The sequence below is a fragment of the Natrix helvetica genome (assembly GCF_964273705.1).
Source record: "Natrix helvetica genome assembly, chromosome: 1".
Taxonomy (NCBI): domain Eukaryota; kingdom Metazoa; phylum Chordata; class Lepidosauria; order Squamata; family Natricidae; genus Natrix; species Natrix helvetica.
This window is the reverse complement of record NC_138548.1, coordinates 282,634,958-282,655,498: the sequence shown is the minus strand read 5'-3', so window position 1 is coordinate 282,655,498 and position 20,541 is coordinate 282,634,958. Positions and strand designations below refer to the sequence as shown.

At 38.9% G+C, this 20,541-nt stretch overlaps 1 protein-coding gene across 1 annotated transcript in view; it reads left to right on the top strand.

Moving 5' to 3' along the window:
- Positions 1 to 10,847: 10,847 nt before the first annotated feature.
- The window catches only part of COL23A1 (collagen type XXIII alpha 1 chain), a 294,393-nt gene continuing 284,699 nt past the window's right edge, over positions 10,848 to 20,541 (top strand). The window contains exon 1 of the mRNA XM_081942141.1: positions 10,848 to 11,325. Coding sequence (XP_081798267.1) covers positions 11,047 to 11,325 — 279 coding nt within the window. The 5' untranslated portion in view covers positions 10,848 to 11,046. The remainder of the gene's footprint in view (positions 11,326 to 20,541) is intronic.

Here is a 20,541-nt window from a genome sequence, read left to right as displayed (position 1 = left end):
GGGATGTGTTGGCACCTCCTGGGCTCTGTTCTTGCCTGCAAAGGTTTTTGGAAAGGTTTGCCGAAAGCTAGAGGGAGGTTGTGTTCCTTTAAGTTCCAGTCATCTTTGCAAAAAGCCTTTGCTGCCAAAAATGGAGCTTGGGAGTGACCCAAACAATGGCAGGGAGAAGACAGCTCGCTAGATCTTCGTAAGTGAGGCCCAGTGTAGCAGGATGGTGGGGAAGCAATTGTGGGAAGCATAAGGTTGGGAGAGTCCTTGTGTAGCCTGTTCCATCACTAGCACCCCTACTCCATGGCCTTCCCCACTCTGAGGTCCCTCGTGCACTTAACATTAAAAAAAGTATTTTTGTGGGGATACAGACGAGAGTATAGATAAACCTTAACCACTTTCTGATATCAAAGAGATGCAACTTTCTAATGTGCAAATGATACCTGGAATTAAAATAGAATTTTGCAGTCGTAATATAGTTTAGATTAGTTTATCCCCATGAGTGAAATCCCGTGATATAAAAAAAGCAGCAATTGTTAGAATGCTATTAAGTTGGTCTCAACACTTAGTGATGGTTCATTGTGTGCCAGCATTCTCTGTCTCAGTCTAATTTCAATTATAATCTACAACTCATTCAAAGTCTTTGTCATCTAGTCTATCTACCTACCTATTTGCTTACCCTTCCACTGCTAACCTGAATCTTGCCAAACATGTTTGCATGCCAAAGTATGTAAATTTCGGCTTGTTGATCATTCTCTTTTTTGTTCCTTGTTTATGGATTGGTTCTCATTGCAATCCTTGGTATTCTTACCATATTCAAAACTATGGTTCAAAAGGTATCCTTATATTTTTCGCTCTCTGTGCCCACCTTTCCTTGACATGTGACCTTGACATCGCGCAGTGTCTTACTACCTTCGGGGACCCTAAAAAGGACACTGGCAGAGCTATAGGTTCCTGTTAATGGTGAAAGAATAAAGTTGATGTTCTAAACAATATATAGCAGGGATAAGGGACACGATGTAAACCAGGCTACCTGCATCAAGAAACTCCAAAATTGAGGAAGATAATGGCAACCACTTTTTCTGTTGTTTTCAAAGAAACTTAAGCAAGAAAATAATATTAAAATCTGTAAAACCATTTGAGTTTTTGTGAAGGCCTTTTTAACATAGCTATGTTAGTTTTTGAATGGTTTTATTATAATCACAAAAAAGGCATTTACTGTATTTTGATCCAAATATTTCAGTTGGGGTACTTCCCATTTTATTCTCATACCAATATTGTTATAAAAAGAGACTGTTTGAACCAAGGTCATCCAAAAATGTAACAAAACAAGATGCTGAGTCAGATTAATTGTAAATAACTCTATTCAGCTGACCATCAGTTATTATCAATGTCAGATACTGTACGGTGCCAGAAATTCCAGGTTAATTATGTTTTCTGCTTCCATTTTTAATGTTCAAAAAAGCCATGACAGCAATTTCATGAGGCATTTGTATAACTACATGCTTTGGCCAACAGCCTATATTTTATCTCCCATTCATCTTTTTCCCCCTCCTTCCTCTGGAAAACTATTCAAGTAGAATAGCACAAAAAAGTTCAGATTTCAGAAGAAATGAAAGCTCCCTAGCAATTCACTTTCTATAAATTTTTGGAGATTTGTGATTAATAAAAGCATTAACATACTTATTTCCTTAAATACGTAATTTATATGAGTCAGCTCTATATTTTTCATCTTTTCTTGCCAGTTTAGAAGTGTATTTTTAATTATTCTGTGTACTGTATTTTTTAAGGGGGTTTATTTCACACAAACACTAGATTTGCATTTTGGACATCTGGAATTCTTTGGTGGTGGTAAATTCAATTGCTTGCTTTCATGGAAATGATTATGCTAATAGATAGGAAAAGTTACAATTCTCCCTTTCTGTACATTTTCTTATAGTGCTCCTAACATTCTGTAGCAGATTATTAGACGCCTGCAGAGGGAACTAAGGAGTGAAGAGTTTCCAGTTCATATGATGCTGACTGCGGTTCATATGTAGTTTTATGGCAGTCAAACATTTATTTTCTTCCAAAATTCAATGTTAGTGTTGCTGTTTTTAAAGTAACTGTATAAGCAGTGAAGAACTGGAAATTAGTATTTCTTTAAGTTAAGATGAAAAGACCAGATCAGAGGAAGTTGTGGGACTTCTATTAAAAGGACTGAAGTGGGTTGGACAGGTGGGTATAATAAAGTCAAGTACCACTCATCACAATTTACTAATGGGGAAAGAACAGGCAACCAGCTTTCAAAATAGGAAAGTTACTGGTTCAAGTAAGGTATAGGAAATTCTGCTAAAAAGGAGATCTATTTACCGTATTTTTCTCACTATAACACACACACACACACAAAGTGGGTGGAAATGTCTCTGCATCTTATAGAGCGAATATTGCACTGGGGGGAGGGGTTGGTGCAGCGGCAGTGTTCACAGCTGCCTGTCACCACTGCTGCCAGGGAACACGAGCCTTCACTGCCAAGCAGCTGATAGTGGTTGGATCCACCTCCTGGAATACCACCAATCAGCTGTTATAGGCGGGGATCGCCGGCACCAAATGGCAGCAGTGGCAATATGTGGTGATCAGTGGCGGCGGTGATAGGTGGCGACAAACCCTGCTGCCTAGAACAGCTGATCAGCGGTATTCCGGAGGCTGATCCAACTGCCAATCAGCTGCTCGGCAGTGAAGGCTCCAGTGTTTCTCGGCAGCAGCAGCAGCAGCAGCTCAGCTCAGTTGACTGGTGGTGGGCACAACGAGCAAAGCCCTGACGAGCCATGTGCTGGGGCTGCAATAGCGTGCTGAAGCAGGCTTTGCTGTTTGTTGCAAGGATGCTAGCCAGATGAATACCGGATGGATGCTGGGAGGCAGAGGCAGATTTTTTTTTCTTGTTTTCCTCCTCTAAAGCTAATGTGCGTCTTATGGCCCGGTGCATCTTATAGTGCAAAAATATGGTAGTCACTTATATTAGCAGATCTCTTTTTCATTAAAAATGTCTATTTAAATGGCTCTTCATGGACAAAAGACAATGATTATCATTCTGTAAATGCTATGACCTGCTAGGATATTGGTAAATAATTTACAATTTTACATATTTTAGTGAAATGCTGCTTTTCTATTTAATTTTTACAACATGATTACTATTCGTGCTTTGAGTTGAATAACTGGTTACAAGGTTTGTGATTATTACAATAGCATTGTCCATATTCATATTTAAGTTAGAAATATCCTATCTTAGCATCTTCATCCATTGGCACGAGGTAAGGTTACCTCAACATGCTGATGATAACTAGATATAAATCTCCGCCTTGGGCAGATGCAGTGGAAGTCCTAACCTAGAATATGGAGGCTGTTAAGTCTGAATAGGAAGAAATCTTAACATTAATAACTTGATTTTTGCAAATGTTTTGGATTACAAATCCCATAATCCATGGTCACTGGATGTATAGGAGTTATGGACCAAAAATGGAGGGCACGTGGATTTGCTGTTAATTATACTCTGATTGGTTTATCTTAAAATTATTGGGTTATTGAGAACTACACTAGATCTTAACCTGGCTGAAATATTAGGAAATACATATATTTATGAAAATTGATTTTTTTTCCCTAGAGTATAAGTGCTAATAGTTGAAAGGTCTTCATTTATATAGAAAATTAAGAGAATTTTTTAAAATAATATTTGTCAGGTCCATTTATCAGCTGGTTGATTGCCCATCTACTGTAGCAATAAACTGGTGCAGATAAATAGGAGTGACTCAAGATTTCCTAATGTGTAGATGTTGCTTGAGTATACAAAAATGGAACTTCTATATCTACTCTGGAAATCTTCTATGTTATTATTTAGGTGAATGACAAGAAAGCAAGAAACAACAGCTCCCAGATCACAAAAACTATCCTGCTCCTGACAAAACATTGAACAGTGAGAGAAATATTTTAAATTTAGTGGTGAGGTCACTGAATAACAAACAAGACACTGGCAAAGTTAATTAGTATTTAAAGTATATCATTTTTACAGACCTGGTATGCAGAATACTGAAACAATCATGTATATTGCTATAATCTGCTTTCTCTTCTTTCTCCTTACTTGCAACATTCCTCAGCTATCCAAATGAGTCCAAGAGAATTCCTCAATTCTCCAGAGCAGATTTTTTTTTAAAGAAAGGGAAAAACACTCTTAGCCATCTAAAATATCCCATCCAGGATAAATACAGCCCATCCAGAATAAATAGCAATGATGCTGTACTGCTAATGTATAATTTCCTTTGTGAATGTTTTTTATTCCATTTGAGGAACCATAGTCAGCCAATACCTTTATTAGGAGCAACCAAAATAACAAGTTTTAAATTCCCAAAACTGCATCAATCCAGATAAACAAACTTAAAGAATAAACAAAGATAGAGGAATAGCTAAAGAAAAAGGCTTAACATAATTAAGTGCAATTTTTTGAAACTACAGTATGTTAACAGTCCTACCCCACAAACTACATTACAGTGTAGCCAATGGATCTTGTTTTTGGATCTAAAGTTGGATTCTAAATTCTTAAACTTTGATTAACTGTGCTTTATTAAATAAACCACAATTGCCTAGGTTTATATAACACATGCCAAAACCAAGCTACCAATGTTTAGCACTGAATTTTATCTCTTAAATTTAAGAGGACATATAATTAACAATATTAGTTTCTACTAAAAGTAGAAATAACAAAGTTTGTGCTGTAAAAATGAATAATGACAATTCAGCAGGGTACTATATCAGTGTAGATGTATTTTAAATATATTATGATGTTAAGTCTCACCGATTGGACCATTAAATCATGTTAAATGTGTATGGAATAGAACATTATTGTTTTAATGTCTCAAATTAACAAAGTAAGCAAGTTCCAGTAGGGGGCATTATAAGCTAAAGGTAATTACATCAATTTATAATTTCTGAACCAACAAAAATATTATAAACTTTAATGCATGCATACTAAACTCATGGGTGCTTAATTGCAATTTGAATTGATTATATGAAGCCTATGATCAGCTTAGAATTAGAATCTTGTTATTTTATTAAGCAAAAGGGAAGATTTCCCTCCCCCTGTAATTTAACTCATTAAGAGTGGATGCATAGAAGGCAGATGGAAAGAATGCAAAAGAAGGTATTATGGCATGTACAGATACTAAAAACAACAGTAATAGGAAAGATAAATTAGAAAATGATGGCCAATTTTTTGGAGTAATTAACAATTTTTGGATTTTTGAAAGTATGCTGTGGACATTCTCCCAAATTTTACCTCAACTAACTGTCACAAAACACGGTAAGATAAATTAGTGAAATGCTTCCTCTACTTGGAATCCTCCTCCCACCCAGTTTAGCTTTGTCTTTTTTTTTCAAACTAGATGGACTTCTTCTGATAAAGCATTCACCAGTACCTCTAGGTCTCAATGATTTCTCTAGAAATATTATGTCCTTGCAGCTGGGGCTTTTCAGTATTTCCATTTTTTAAATTAAAATGTGTATCAACGAAGCAGATGCAACTGGGCATCAATGAAAATGACTATAGCCAGTTGGTTCCCATGGAATTGCATTATTTGCTCCTGGATTAGATGAAAACTCTCCAACTGGAACATTAGTAAGAATCACTTAGAAGAACTTGAATTTCAGAAGAAAATTCAGCCCTCAGATTATCAGATGGTGGATTTATCTAAAGTGGTTCTACAACTATTCTTGTTTCCATATCTTGATAGCTGCAATAAGATTGAATTGTGCAGTGCACATAAATTGCCTAGGTGGATTATTTTATGGCAGGTTGATAAGTAGAATAGTGTATCAATAGCCATTTCTCTTTCCCTGCCTTAAACATTTTCTGCCTCTCTCAGAAATATATTATTGTTATTAAAGCTCTCCTGAGCCAGCTGTTTATTATAGTGTTTATAGCTTAGGAGCTGCATAATGCACACATTTTAAAACTCCTCTTTTCATCTCTCGAAGGATAACCTCCACTAAAGACAACTGAGTATTTTTGAATGAATTGTCATGAATGACAAAGAGTCATATTATTACCTATATTCCTGATTCAAACTACTTGTCCTTCTTACACATCTATATTCTGCTAACACATAGTCCTTAGGAAGTTGCTGTACTGAATATTTCTTTTGATTTGCTATACTTTAGTTTTTCATGTAGGAAAATAAAAGTGCATTCCTTACTTTGAAAACATCTGGAAAATTCACAACTCACTGCAGAGATTTCTGTAGCGCTTAATTTGCATAGAGTACAAGGGTAACCTAGAAACTAGGTCTCCATTGTCCCGGCAGCTTGGCTCTGACTTCAGATTACTACAAATTTACAACAGTAACGCAACAGGAGATGGCACTCTGTGGGTACTCATAGGCAGTCAGTATCATCTCCAGCCAAAAGCCAAATATATTACCTTGGGGACAAGAGGCAGGGATATAGGACTTTGCTGGTCAATTATATAACAGTTTATTCAGAAATAAATTCAGTTGTCTTTGATACATTTAGACTGCAGTGATTATCCCACAACTATAAGTAACATTCCACAAAGTTGAATATTGCATTTTTTTTTAGTAAAACTGCACTATGTTTGTTACTCTAGGTTTTCTTTTACAAACCAGTAAGTTTTAAAAAAAACCTTTGCAGGTCAGCCAATTATATTTCTTTTCTGATTGGTCACAACTATGCCTTATTATTTTATATGTAAAGTTAGACATTTTATGCTTCAGAACTACATTAGCTTTTTAATACCATGTCCCAATTAGAAATATGTTTTGGAAGTCCTTAACAATGAAATGATCTTTTGGAACTAGTATCTCTCTCCTCTTCTCTCTCTCTCTCTCTCTCTCTCTCTCTCTCTCTCTCTCTCTCTCTCTCTCTCTCTCCGTGCGCGTGTGTTTTAAAAGATAAAAAAAGCTGGTTCCAAATCATCCCCTCATTGCTTACATTTCCATTATTTAGATGTATTCATTGCAAGATCTGTTTATGCTTGCTTTCTTTCTGTAGCCAGTTCTAATCAAAAGAGAACCTCTCTTCTTATTCCATAACTGCTAAGTTTGCTCAGGGATATTTGGTGATTTTATCAAAAGCCCTTTGAAAGTGCAAGCAAATAAAAATTAGATTTCATACAATTAAAATGGGCTCCTTAGAACCATCATGCAACTGAGTTCAATTTATATTACCTACAAGTAAAATAATGTTTAAGATTGAAACCTAATGCAATTTTATATTAGAATAAGACCCTCTAAGCTCAGTGGAGCTTATGCTTGAGTAAATATGTATAGGATTGTGTAGACAGGACAAAGAGGTAATGTTAGATGTAACTGTGAGCCAAATTGACACACTAAAAATAAATAGAACCTCAAGTCCAAACAATATCCCCACATAACTTTTTGAAGAACTTTAATATGAAATTGTTTATCTTTTTTCAAGAACACAGAACTTCCAGAGAACTGGAAAAAAGCCAGTGTGATTCACAGGATTTAAGGGAACAATAAAGGTATTAGGCCAGTTAGTTTTGTTATTGGTTCTAGAGTAAATTATTGAAAGTGTCATTAAAAAATAAAATAAGCAAATGAATGAAAGAATGAAACTTGATGAAAAGAAACCAAAATAGTTTCTCTAAAACTAAATCTTTTTTATAGACTTATTTAAGGGTGTTAACAAACATGTTGACAATACTGACCCAACAGTAATTTTTTAAAAAAAGAAATAAAAAATAACTGAACAAATTTAACTGTAAGAGGAAGGAACGATCATTAATTGACAACTGGTGAAGAACTGGAACCAAGATGGGAATAAATGGCCAATTTTCACACGGATGAGATGTGTAAATTGGAATCCTCCAGGAAGTGTTGTTGTAACTGCTATTGTTTATTTGCATGTGTGATTTTATGGAGGATTTGGGGGAGGGGGAATGTCTGTTAAAGCCAATATCTGTTGAACACCCCCTCCCCCCCAAAAAATCCCGACATCACTTGCCTCCAATTTACATCTCTTATATAGTGTAAATAATGTATAATGATGAAAATCGTGTTAATTTATTGTTCAGAATGTGTTAGACACCATGGACTTTAATCTGGTAAATTCTGAACTAAATGAGCAGTGTTGGACTTCTGAGTTTAGTGTCTGTGGTCTAGAGTCTAGACTCTAGACAATAGATGTGTGAATTAAAATGTCTATTGCAACTGAGGTCTTCCAATTAGTAGTCTGTAAATTTGAGGCAGGGTATCAAATCAGTCAATCAATCCTAAAGGAAATCAACCTTGACTGTTCTTTGGAAGGACAGATACTGAAATTGACTCTCAAATGCTTTGGCCACCAAGTGAGAAGACAGGACTCATTGTAAAATACCTTGCTGTTGGGAAAGATGGAAGACAAAAGGAGGTTAGATAATGTCATTGAAGCAAAGAAGATGGATTTGGGCAGACTCCAGGAGATAGTGGAGGACTGGAGTGGGGGGCTGGTGTACTGTGGTCCATGGGGTCACGAGGAGTCAGACATGACTTAGCAACTGAACAACAACTACTAAAATTAGGGCTGAGTGGTTATAACTGTGTTGGCTGATGAAATCAAACTATTCAGTGTAGTAACAACAAAAATAGACTGCAAAAATCTCCCAAGGCCTTCAAACGGAGTGAAATGTGTATCAACCATTTTAATGCATCTGTGAAGGAGAGGAATGATTTTTTAGAAAAAAGATAAGATAGATGGTAGGTAGGTAGGTAGGTAGGTAGGTAGGTAGGTAGGTAGGTAGAGGATTGATAGATGATGATGATAGATGATAGATAGATAGATAGATAGATAGATAGATAGATAGATAGATAGATGATAGATAGATGGATGATAGATAGATTAGATTAGATAGATAGATAGATAGATAGATAGATAGATAGATAGATAGATAGATAGATAGAATTCAATGTAGCGTGAATAACTGAAGTGATATATGTTGACATAAAATCTCACCAGTACATTAATGGGTTCTTAGTAGTAACACCAGGAAAGAGATCTTTTGTCACGGTGGGCAGCTTGATGAAAGTGTAACTATGTACAGCTGCCACAACAAAGGGAAATTCAATTATTGGAAACTTTAGAGACTTTAGCACTCAAAAGCACTGATCATTACACTTTGAAAGGGATTATTTTAGAGCTAGGAAAGGTGCAAAAAATGACAATCAAAATTATTATGGGCTAGAGAAACTCTTCTGCAAAGAAAGGCTACAGTACAGCAATCAAGGCTCTTAGAACAAAAGGAAATAAATACAGAGGACATCAAATCAGGCAATGCTTAGATAATGAGGTTTTCTCTCATTATCTCTCACTTCAAAATCTTCCATTGAAATTGAATGCAGAGAGATTCGGGATTGATAGAAATATTTTAAATGAGACTCCGTTAAACTAGAATTTGCAACTGGCATTGTGGAATATCAGAGGATCAGGATATCAATGGCTATGAATACTAATTGTCTATTACATCCTGAATTATAGGCAGCCCTAGGCAGTAACAGTGGAAGAGGGCTCTCAGCCTCCAGTCTAGGTTTAAAGAGCTTCCCAATTCAATCAAGTTGACCACTGTGTGACAGAATGCTGGACAAGCTCTTCTTACAGTTCCATCACAGTAACATGGTCTCTTGAATGTATAAGTTATATGAGAAGAGAGGTTCATTCTCCGAGCTTGTGGGTTGATCTTTGAATGTTTCATTACCAGAGTAGGTAACATCTTCAACAAAATTTTGGGAATGTCAGTGTTGGTGTTCTTCTGCTTATAATGGCTTTGAGTGGTCAGTAGGTCTTGTGAGGGGAGGGTCATGTCAGGTGAGGGTCTTGACCCTTCCATCACAGGATCTACTGACCACTCAAAGCCCTTGTAAGCACAACATCAACATTGACATTCCCTAAATTCCGTTGAAGATGTTACTTAGTCTGGTAACGGACACCAATCCACAACTCTTGCAGAACGAACCTCCACTTTTATCCTACACCTGAGCTACATATATTTGCCACTATTATAAATTATTGGTTATGGGTTATAAATTGCATCTGGTGTCTTTCTTTGGGGTGGAATGGAGCCATTGGAAATTAAAGTCCACAGACCCTATAATATATAAGTAAAAAGTATCTGAAGATAAAACTTCATAGGGTTCAAGATAGTTACCTTGAACACCTATGAAGTTGTACCTTCGGATACTTTTTGGATGGAATGTTCATTTTTGGACTAATTATCCCTTCCATCCCCTATAAAGCAAAGCCAACTCAGAGGTGAACCCCACCTACGTTCAATGGCACACATCCCATGCCACCGAGAATGGGAATAGTACCGAGGGATAGGAACATTTACACTCACCCCCCCAGTCTTTCCAGGCCATCTGATAAGACTGATAAGACTTTGACACGGCTCTACTCATCCACTACTCGGAAGAGTTTTTTTTTTTTTACCGCAGTCGCTGCCCCCGGGAGAAACCGACGGGACGGCTGAGGAGACCCCTACTGCACCCCATCAGCTGAGAAGAATTATTCGGCGGGCGGGCGTGCAGCAACAGAAAGGAGGAGAAGGGGTCCCATTCACAGCCTCGATCCCCCTCTCCATTTCTGAGCTGGAGGGGGGACGCTCGGCGCAGCTCTGACCCGGGCTGGGAGGAGATCGCGAAGGCGCGGGGGTGGGATATCCCTTTCGGAATCCCCCCCTCCGGGGAAGGAGAGCCCAGAGTGGTGGACGCCGCCCCCGCCTTCCCAGTGCCAGAGGGCTGAGGGGTGGGGGGGAGAGAAAGAGAGGCAGGCAGTCACCCACCTACCCTCCTCCCTGCCCCCGCCCCGCGCAGCTGGAGGGCCATGCTAGGGAAGAGGCCACGCTTCCCAAACTTCCTGCCCCTCTCGCTCGGCCAACGGGTGCCAAGAGCTGCCGCCGCAACCGCCGCCGAGCGAGCGCTTCCTCAGCCAGGGGACCGCAGGAGCTGCCGCAGCCGCTCCCCGGGGAGGACCTGAGCGCTCGCCCTCTTCTCCCTCGCTGAGCGTGCGCGCGCCAGCGAGATGAGCGGCCCTCGAGAGAAGGCGCCCGAGGCTGCGCCCCAAAGCGGCGGCCGCTGCGCCGGGGCCGTCGGCAGGGGCCCCGTTATCCTCTCGCTGCTCTTCTCGCTCCTCTCGGTGGGCGCCTGCTTTCTCCTCAGCGCCAAGACCTCCAAGCTGCAAGGGCGACTGGTGGCCCTGGAAGAAGAGTTGGCCAGCCGCGCCTGGAGCCCCGGAGAGCAGCTGGGCGCCGAGCCTTTGCTCGCCGCGCTTCAGCCTCAGGTGGACGACCTTCTCCGGGAGGTAAGGGCTGAGAAGGGCGGGGTGGAGGCCAAGGGGACAAGGGCGGGGCGGCGGGGCCGGAGGCTGCCTTATTCGCCCGCTTCTCTCAAGTAAACTTTCGAAGGAAAGTCTGGCTTTCTCCCCCACCGGCTCTAGGAAGGGGCTGCGAATGGCAGGCAGGCAGGCAGGCTGGCTGGCGTTGGGATCCAAATCTCGGCCACAGACGTCTGTTTGATTGACAACGCGGGGCTCGACCCGAGAATGCAGGCACAGCCCCGTCGCACCTCACAACTTAATCCAAGGCTGAGGGGGCATCTGAAGGCGCCGCCGCCGCTTGCGATCTAATGAAGCGGCGGGACTCTGCATAGCTCTGTGGGTCTTCAAAGTGCCTCCCAGGGCATCGGGTGTCGTTTGTGCTGTAACTGGCCGAGAGTCCGTTACAACTCGTTACTGGAAGCAGGCGGATGGGACCCCGCTCTCCGGCTTCTCCAAACGATAACACTTGTGGGGGTGTTTTGCATTGTGGAACTCCATGCTTAACCTTTTAACCTACATTTCCTCAAAGAGCTTGGGACCTGGTGAAAACCCTATCCTCAACACCTGCTCCGTGTTGTTGTCACAACACTCCCGACTAAGCTAGAGCGAGATGATCCATCCCTTGCTTAATATATTGTGAGAACCACAGCGGTTTAATTAGTTTTAGTAAACCATTAGCATGTTGCTAGTGACTTGCCCGAGAGCATCCTCTGATCTAAACTGTTTGAGCCAGGATTCAGATCTGGCTTTAACCCAGTTGTTTTCTGCCAGGATGCACTGTTTTAATTGCTGGATTGCAAGCTCTACAATATATAAGTAAAGACATCCTCTAGTTGAGGTTAACTCTTGGTGGCTGCATTCCTGCAGTTTTCTCAGCACCATTTTGGAGATGGGTTGCCTTTGCTTTTCTTGGGATCATTTTTGTTTTTTGTTTTATTTCACATTTTAATCAACTCCCTTAGATGAATGTAAAAGAAATGTATATTTTGAGCAGGTACAGAATGTTTCCTTCGCTATAGTTCCAAAATTGTAAAAGTGCTTTGAGGATGTAAAGGTGTCTCCAAACCACTTTTAAAACAGTATTCTCCAGAAATGTTGGACCACAACTCACAAAACTGTAAAGGTGTAATTAATTTTGTACACTTTTATAAATATGCATTGGTGAAATCTGGATTTCTAGATTATTTCATTGCCATGTTTTTTTAAATTCTGTGACAGCAGTGCTCAAAACAGTCTTCACATCATAGTGATCAGTTGATTTTCCAGAATGCCAGGTTGGCATTGCAATTTAAGACATACCTGGAGGGTTTCAGGTTAGAGAGAAGAGTTTGTGATAAATAGCTGAAACATTTCAAACTTATTGATAATCATATTTTGTAGAGTTGGGAAAAGCTCCAGTAATAACCTTTCTTAAAATCAAAAGCACTTTAAGAATATTTTCCAGGAAAGGGAGAGCCTCCTAGAAAGTGTAAAATGAAGTCAATTTAATTTATGAAGTGTGTTAAATGGGGTTGGAAAGATGTGCAAATCATGGGTCATATGTTGTAGATTGGTTGGCAATTAATACAGAGACTTAACTGGCTTGGTGTTCATACAATATCTGTATAATTATCTGTTACAGTTAAGACATTCCCCTTTCTAGCATGGAACTGGGCTGATCTGGAACAAAACAAGGTGTGATTGGATTAGTAGTTGGATGAAAGTCCAGTAGAAAGTCCTTTGGTTGTAGTGTAGGTGACAAAATTGGACAAAATTAGAAGAATGCAGTGGCAAACCACTTTTGTATAGTTGCCAAGAAAGCTACATGGACATGTCTATACAGCCATCAGGAGTTAAGCTTGACAAGAGGGAAGCCAAGGGCACTTTCTTAAGTACCCAGTTGTTTGTTCTGTGCCTTCACAAAATGTTAGATATCACTGACAACTTGATTCTGCTTCCTCATAGAATAATTGCTGATGTGAAGTGAGGACAGAAGCTTATGACACTGTAAAAACAAAGATATTTGTTATACATATGAAAAGAGAACTTATTTGCATTCTATAGTAAGAGATTCAAATTTTACAGTGTTGATTTTGTTTCTGCAATAAACCAGGATGGCTACTATTCTAAAATATGAGGTAAAATCCATATCTGGAAATTTTAAGAATAATATTCCTTCTCAGTGGTAGCCCCCTTTCCTCTGGAATTCTTTCTTTTCAGAGGTATGTGAAGCTTCTGTTTGCTGACATCTCACAAATCAGTTACATATACTTTGTTCCAATGAACCTCTGATCCAGGCTGATTGATTGATTGAGATTGTTTGTCAAAGGTTTTGCATTGGATTGCATTTCTATGTTTTGCCCTTGTTTATTTCTTTTTCCAGATTTTTGTTTGTTTTGATGATGTAGTGCCTGGTTTATTTCAGGATTGGAGCAGATTTCAAATATTGATATATAGGTAAATAAAGTACTGTAAGTTTTATCTAACAGGTTCATAGTGTTTGGGACTTTTTGCTCATGAAATTTTACAATTTGCAGCCAACATCGGGAAAAAGATTAGAAAGGCTAAGAATCCCGTTCATGGTATGTTTTCTAATCCTATGCAAATTATCCATAGTTTGCTTTCTTTAAAAGACCAGAAGTATGTGGGATGTAGTGACATGATGCAAAATCCATGCCAAAAGAGGAAAACAGTTTATAGTGTTGCTCAGTCTGTAGCTATATCTCCAAGACTGGAAAATTGGCATGAAATTGCTTAACATTTAAACAAAACCAGGACAGAATCTGACAGCAACATCTATATGTTGTTTAACTCCACTTAATGTTGGTGCTAAGCAGCCAAGAAATGAATAACGGGGAGTTTAGATTTTATTTCAAAAACAAAATTTCTGCAGAACTACAAAATTGATTAAACATAGATACTGTAGATCCAATGGATATGAATGAATGTGCCCTTTGATTCTTAATTTTGCTGTTACTGACAGAACATTCAAATAAGGTAATTGTTCAATTAGTTTCAGATACAGTTCTTCATGACCTCTTTAACTGTCACAAGATAATTTGTAAGATATCCTGGAGTACACTCTCCAGCTATAAATAGCACTTTCCTACCAATGTTTTGAATTTTGTAGCCAGTCTATACAATATGATTAGTTCAGTCCAACTTTACTGGCTTGCTATTTGGAAATAGAGGAACACAAGTCAACAGAAATGGGGAAATTACTACTGTAATGCAATAGTATAATTGCAGCTTAATGAAGTGATATTGCAATGCAAAATCCCTTCTTGAAATAGTCATTATGAAAAAAGGAAATTCTAATATAAGCAGTGGATGCTGCAGAAATACTCAAAGACAGTAGATTTATTTTTCTCATATAGCTGGCTATTGCAAACCTATCCAGCTATAATGTGGATTTCATTTTAGTTTATGATTGAGAATAGTTTCTTAATCACTGATATTTAAAAATATGGATTGGTTCGGATATACAGTAATGCTAAATCAATGAACCATTGGTATAAATCTTACATTTATTAGGTCTCCTGCTGTGTTTATTTTCTTTTGCTGAGTGACTACAGAATTGGAATGCTTTGACTTTTCTCAAACATTTTTAAACCGGAATACAAAGAACAATATGGGGGTTAATGTATTCATGCATTAGAGATTCAAGTTTTAGATATTTAATAAAGGTCTGAAACCAAAAAGGACACATATGGAGGATTAAAAGAAAGGCTAAAAATAGACAAAATTCATAATTGTTGAGCTATTGTCAGATAGGCTAAAACTCAGAATAAGATGAAGTTCGTGAATGATAATAAACAACAAAAGATTCTTCAGATACATTCAAAATAAAATAAAAGATTTAAACCAGTTGTTAGACATTAGCACACAACCTAAGTACAAAGGTGAAACTACTCAATTCCTAGTCTGATTCAGGCTTTATCAACAAGAAGGCATGTGTTGTACCAGGCAGAATGAAGGGGCAGGCCTGAAGCTTGAGATTGAGAAAGAAAGAGATGGTCAGGACATATCAGTTTATTCTGAAGGAGTTTAAATCTGAAGAGCTGCATGATTTGCATCCTACCATACTATGGGAATAGTGCACTATAGAATTCCAGACACAGGAATGGTCTGGCTGAACTTTTATGTATTACTTTTGAGAAATCCCCCAAAACAGCCAAAATGGTTCTCAACCATGGCAGCTTGAAATTATGTGGGCTTCATGCTGTCTGAGGAATCCTGGGAGTTGAAGTCCACATGTCTTCATGTTGCCATGGTTGAGAAATGCCATGATGGGCAATAAAAAGAAGGCAATGTCACAAGAAATTATGACCTCGAAAATGGGAAAAGGAGGATCCAGGAAACCATTACCAACCCTTCAATGTAGGTCAGATCTGGAAACAGACTCAAAGTGACTGGAACTGTATTAATATAGATTATAGTAACAGAATCTTGAAAGCCTACCTATGTTTTTCCTAAAACTTTGTTTCCTAGTCCTAAAATATGCCTACCTCATAGATCAGGGATGTCAAACTGGCGGCCTGCGGGCCATATGCATCACATGCAGGCCACACCCACCCCAGCTCCACAAAGGGAAAAAATGTTGCGATATGTCATGTGACAGCAACGTGACACCGTGAGTTTGACACCTGTGATACAGATTCTCCAAGGTCATTTCTGTGGCTCTCTACAACTTGAAATAATTAGTCAGGGAAGATTTGAGAAGACATAGTAAAACAATCAGTCTGCAGATGCCTTGATAATAATGTGGTGTTATCAGTATGAATTAGTCAGTAGTAGGTCTTGTGCAGCTAACATTTATTTAGACTTGTAACATTAAAGATTGGATTGCCATGGACATAAAGTATCTTGATTTCAATAGGCATTTGATAAAGTATTCAAGAACATTCTGGATTGGGTTGGATAGCACAACAATTAAGGGGATACATAGCTATCTTTAAAAAACTTCCATCAGAAGAAAGGATCTGTTTCTACCATCCCCAAAGAATGATCCAGAAGAATGATCTTAGGTATGAGAAGAAAGCAACTTGACTGTGGAGCTAATGATCAAGGGAGATGGTGATCGTGTTCACTGAATAGGTTCAAGGAAAAGCTGGATAAACTGTTGCCTTGATTATTATGATTCCTAAACTGAGTAAAGTATTGGGTTTTAAAAGGAAGTTCATAGTGTTATGGATTGTAAGTCTGAAATAAACTTTGGGTATTTAATCCATCTTTGCGTTCATTGTAGGAATTACCTCTCCACTTCTGATACATGGCCTTCCACAGTTTTTCCTCCTCTAGGGAAAAAAAATCTATAACAGGGATGGTGAACCTTTTTCGCCTCGAGTGCCAAAAGCACTCATGGGTGCTATCGCAGGCACGTGCCTATCCACCCCATAAGTTAATGCCCCCCGCACCGTGCCCCCTGCACATGCACGCATGATCCCCTCCGCTGCCCTGCGTATGCATGCACGGTTTTCTTGGAGCCTGGGGAGGGCAAAAACTGCCCATTTTCCGACTTCCGGTGGGCCCAGTAGGTCCATTTTTCATCCTCCCCAGGCTCCAGATGCTTTCTAGGAGCCTGGGAGGGCAAAAATGGCCTCCCCACCCCCGGAGGCCCTCTAGAGACCAGAAACGGCCTGTTTTCCAACATCCAGGTTGCCAGTTGGGCCGTTTTTCTCCCTCCAGAGGCTTCAGGAGGCTTTCCTGAAGCCTCCAGAGGGTGAAAAACAGCCCAACGTGCAAACCAGAAGTCCATTCCTGAACTTCCAGTTTGCATGTTGGGTGATTTTTCACCCTCTGGAGGCTTCAGGGAAGCCTCCCGAGGGCGAAAAACAACAGAAAATCATGGCCGAATATCAGCTGGCCAGCACGTGCATTTGCGCTGGACTGACAGGGCAACGCCTTGCGTGCCCTCAAAAATGGCCCTGCGTGCCACCTGTGGCACACGTGCCATAGGTTCGCCATCATGGATCTATAACCTTCCATGACAAAACAGTTTCAAATACCTAAAGTCAAGTTTCATGCCTTCCTGCACATTTGTCTTCTCCAAGCGAAACTACCCAAGATGTTCAGCTGTTCTCCATGTAGTTTTCATTCTTGATTCCTTATTATCTTTGTTGTTTTCTTCCGGGCATGCTCCAGTTTTTCCAGTGTCATTCCTAAAATGTGACGCTCAAAATTGAATCCATCAATGCTGAATAAAGAGATACAGTGATTATCATTAACTTTATTATAATGCTACTTTTGATGCAGTCTGGGAGTGCATAGTTTTTTCTTCTTCTGCAAGTATATAATAACTCATATTGGCTCATATTTTGTGATCTATCAAGATAGATTCTTTTTGAATATGGTATTTCCCCTGCACCTTATAACTGTATTCCTATGGGTATTTGATTTTTCCTACCCAAATATAAGACTTCACATTTGTTTTTGTTGAAATTCTGTTGCTGCTATATCATCATCATCATCATCATCTTTTTTTTCTAGACTAATTCTTATATAGAGACATTGGAATACTCTTTGTATTTATATGGACACATTCGTATTTTTGGTTCATGTAATTTGACCTGTATCTTCTTGCATAAATTCTATCCTCACTTATGTGATAGATCTTTTAATAACACAATTGGTGGGATTAACACGTGGAAATATCTTCTTAGCCTATAATATACAGTTTGAAAAAGAAATTTCAAATATTTACAAGGTGGCACAAGTCCCTTGTAGATGACATTTTATCATCAGATTTGGGACCCATAGCAAGCCCTTTCTGAAAGAACACGCCAAAGGAGAATATTCATCTTGGAGAAGGAAGATATCCAAGCCTTAAACTATGTATTGGCAGGGGTATCAAATTCGTGGCGCCACATGATGTATCACAACTTTTTTCCCCTTCGCTAAACCGGGTATGGGTGTGGCCAGTGTTTGACTCATATGGCCCGTGGGCCATGGGTTTAACAGCCCTGGTGTATGGTTTTAAAGGAGACAACCTGTACTTTGAACTGCATTTGGAATTACCTGGCAATCATTGTTGCATGTGCAGTCGATGATGTTACATACAGTAGATGTCATATAGGTAAACCTTAGTACTCCTGTAACTATTCAGGCCAATTACTGAACCAAATAAAGTTACTGACGAGTCTTCAAGGGCAGCTCCATGAGGGCCACTTGTGAAGTACAAAGGCATGCATTAAGCCCCCTCATCCAAAAAGTGGCTGCAGATGGTATACAAGATGCAATTGTTCCAAGATCTTCCACCTGCTTTTAAAGCAGGAGGTCTGGGTGATTTGCATTAGATGACTAGTGTAAAGACAAAGCCATTGTCTCTAAATTTACTTCATACAGTTGAGGACTAAATAAAAATTGATATATGTGCAGCTTTTTTTTCTAAAACATGTTAATGTCTATTTTCTATATTGCCAAGCTGTTATTTTTAGTTGTCGCAGGTCAGTGCCAAAGAAGAGAATGGATGTCATTGCAGAGGCATCAGTGATGGCATGCCAGTGAAAGATGAGAGCTCCAAAGGAGGGCATCAGAGTATGATACCTCATTCTTGTACTGCACAAAATGTCCCAAGAGACACCCCACAGTTAGAAAGTTCTCAAATGAATTTGCCTTGAAAAATGCTTAGGGGCTGCAGAACAACGTTGTGTTTGTTAAAGAGCAGTTGTGTTTTTCTCTTCCTTGATTTCTCAGTCTTAGTCCTAAAGAAGAAGAAGAAAGTTACTTTATTGTATATTAGAGAAGATGCTTCTGGATTCAGGGGAGGGAGGAGGGTATATGAAGCTCCACTTTTCAAATAGTTAAAGCAGCTGTATCTTTTTCCAAGCCTGCACAACTACTTTGGGTGCTGCTTCCAGATGTTCCACAAGTCCATACATGCAAAATCACTTTTCTTTGCTGGGAGAAAGGCAGGGAGGTGACTGACTGCATGTATGCAGACAGCTTGAACCCACAGCCCAAAATAAGTGCTCCATTGTGTTCAGCAGTGCCATTTGGAAGGATTTGCCCAGTCCTAAAGTACATTACATAAATTGGATTCCCTACCAATCCATGGAAACAACTTCATCAATCCATAATGCAAGTGACAACGAATTTCAGAGCTGCGTTAACTATATAAATAGAGCTTTCTTTGTAATTTTCTAAAACTTCCAGTCTAACTGCTCCATTCTAGAGAGCTTCTCTGAAGACTGAGCTGAGCCACCATTATAACAGGATGAATAATGTCTCATCTAGTTTTCAATAGTATCATAGGGATAGGATCTTAATTTTACAAAGCTTTTGCTATTTCAAATACATCCAGAATCTTTGTTCTGAAACTGGAAATAAAGTTTTCAAGGTCTTGTAGTACAAGCTGGAAAAGCAGCATTGAAATTCTCACCACAATAACTAAATTGGAATGGTTCTTTAGTTAATTCTACGGGAGGAAAAGTATGAGTAATTTGTCCCAACTCTTTTTTAATGCCTGAATAGACATGAGGTGGAAGTTAAAAGTCACTTCTTTCATGGGCTGCTGTAATTGTTAGTAATTGCACAGTTTCAATTTGGCATGAATATTTCTAGTTTTCAATCTCTCTCTCTCCTTCTCTTATTTACTTTATTATTTGCTTTATTTGGTCTGATGCTTACTATTCATCTACAATGCTGCATAGATCCTCAAAAGGGAACAGAAAGAAGTATTCTAAATTCAACAGTGCAGCTCTGTTTTCTAGCCTCTTCCTTTTTTAAACATGAAAGCTGCATAATCCTATCTACAAACAGACAATCCTCTATAAAGGTAATTCCTTTAGTTAAAAAATGCATACCATTTTTGTGCACGGTATGCATACATGGATACTATTGCTTTATTTGGGTCTTAGTCAATGATTTTTAAAGAATCTCTAGGTGAAAATGTGTGACAAATGGTTAAGAATAGATTCTTTCAACTATTACTAAATAATTTTGCACATTAAATATAAGATAATTGAAAGGAATAAACAGATCAAAAAGTGCTGATTTGTGTACTTTACTTGGCTTGAAGTACTCTATTATTTTAAAATTAAGTAAAAACTGGTGTGATACAATCAAAGCTAAACAAGTCATGGAGTTTCCAGTGGGAAAGATCTAAATATTTCCTTAATTTCCTCAATGAAATCTATGGCTTCAATATGGCTAGGAGTTGTATGTTTATCAATACAATGGATCAAACTTATTGGCTATTAGTTTTTATTTATTTATACATTT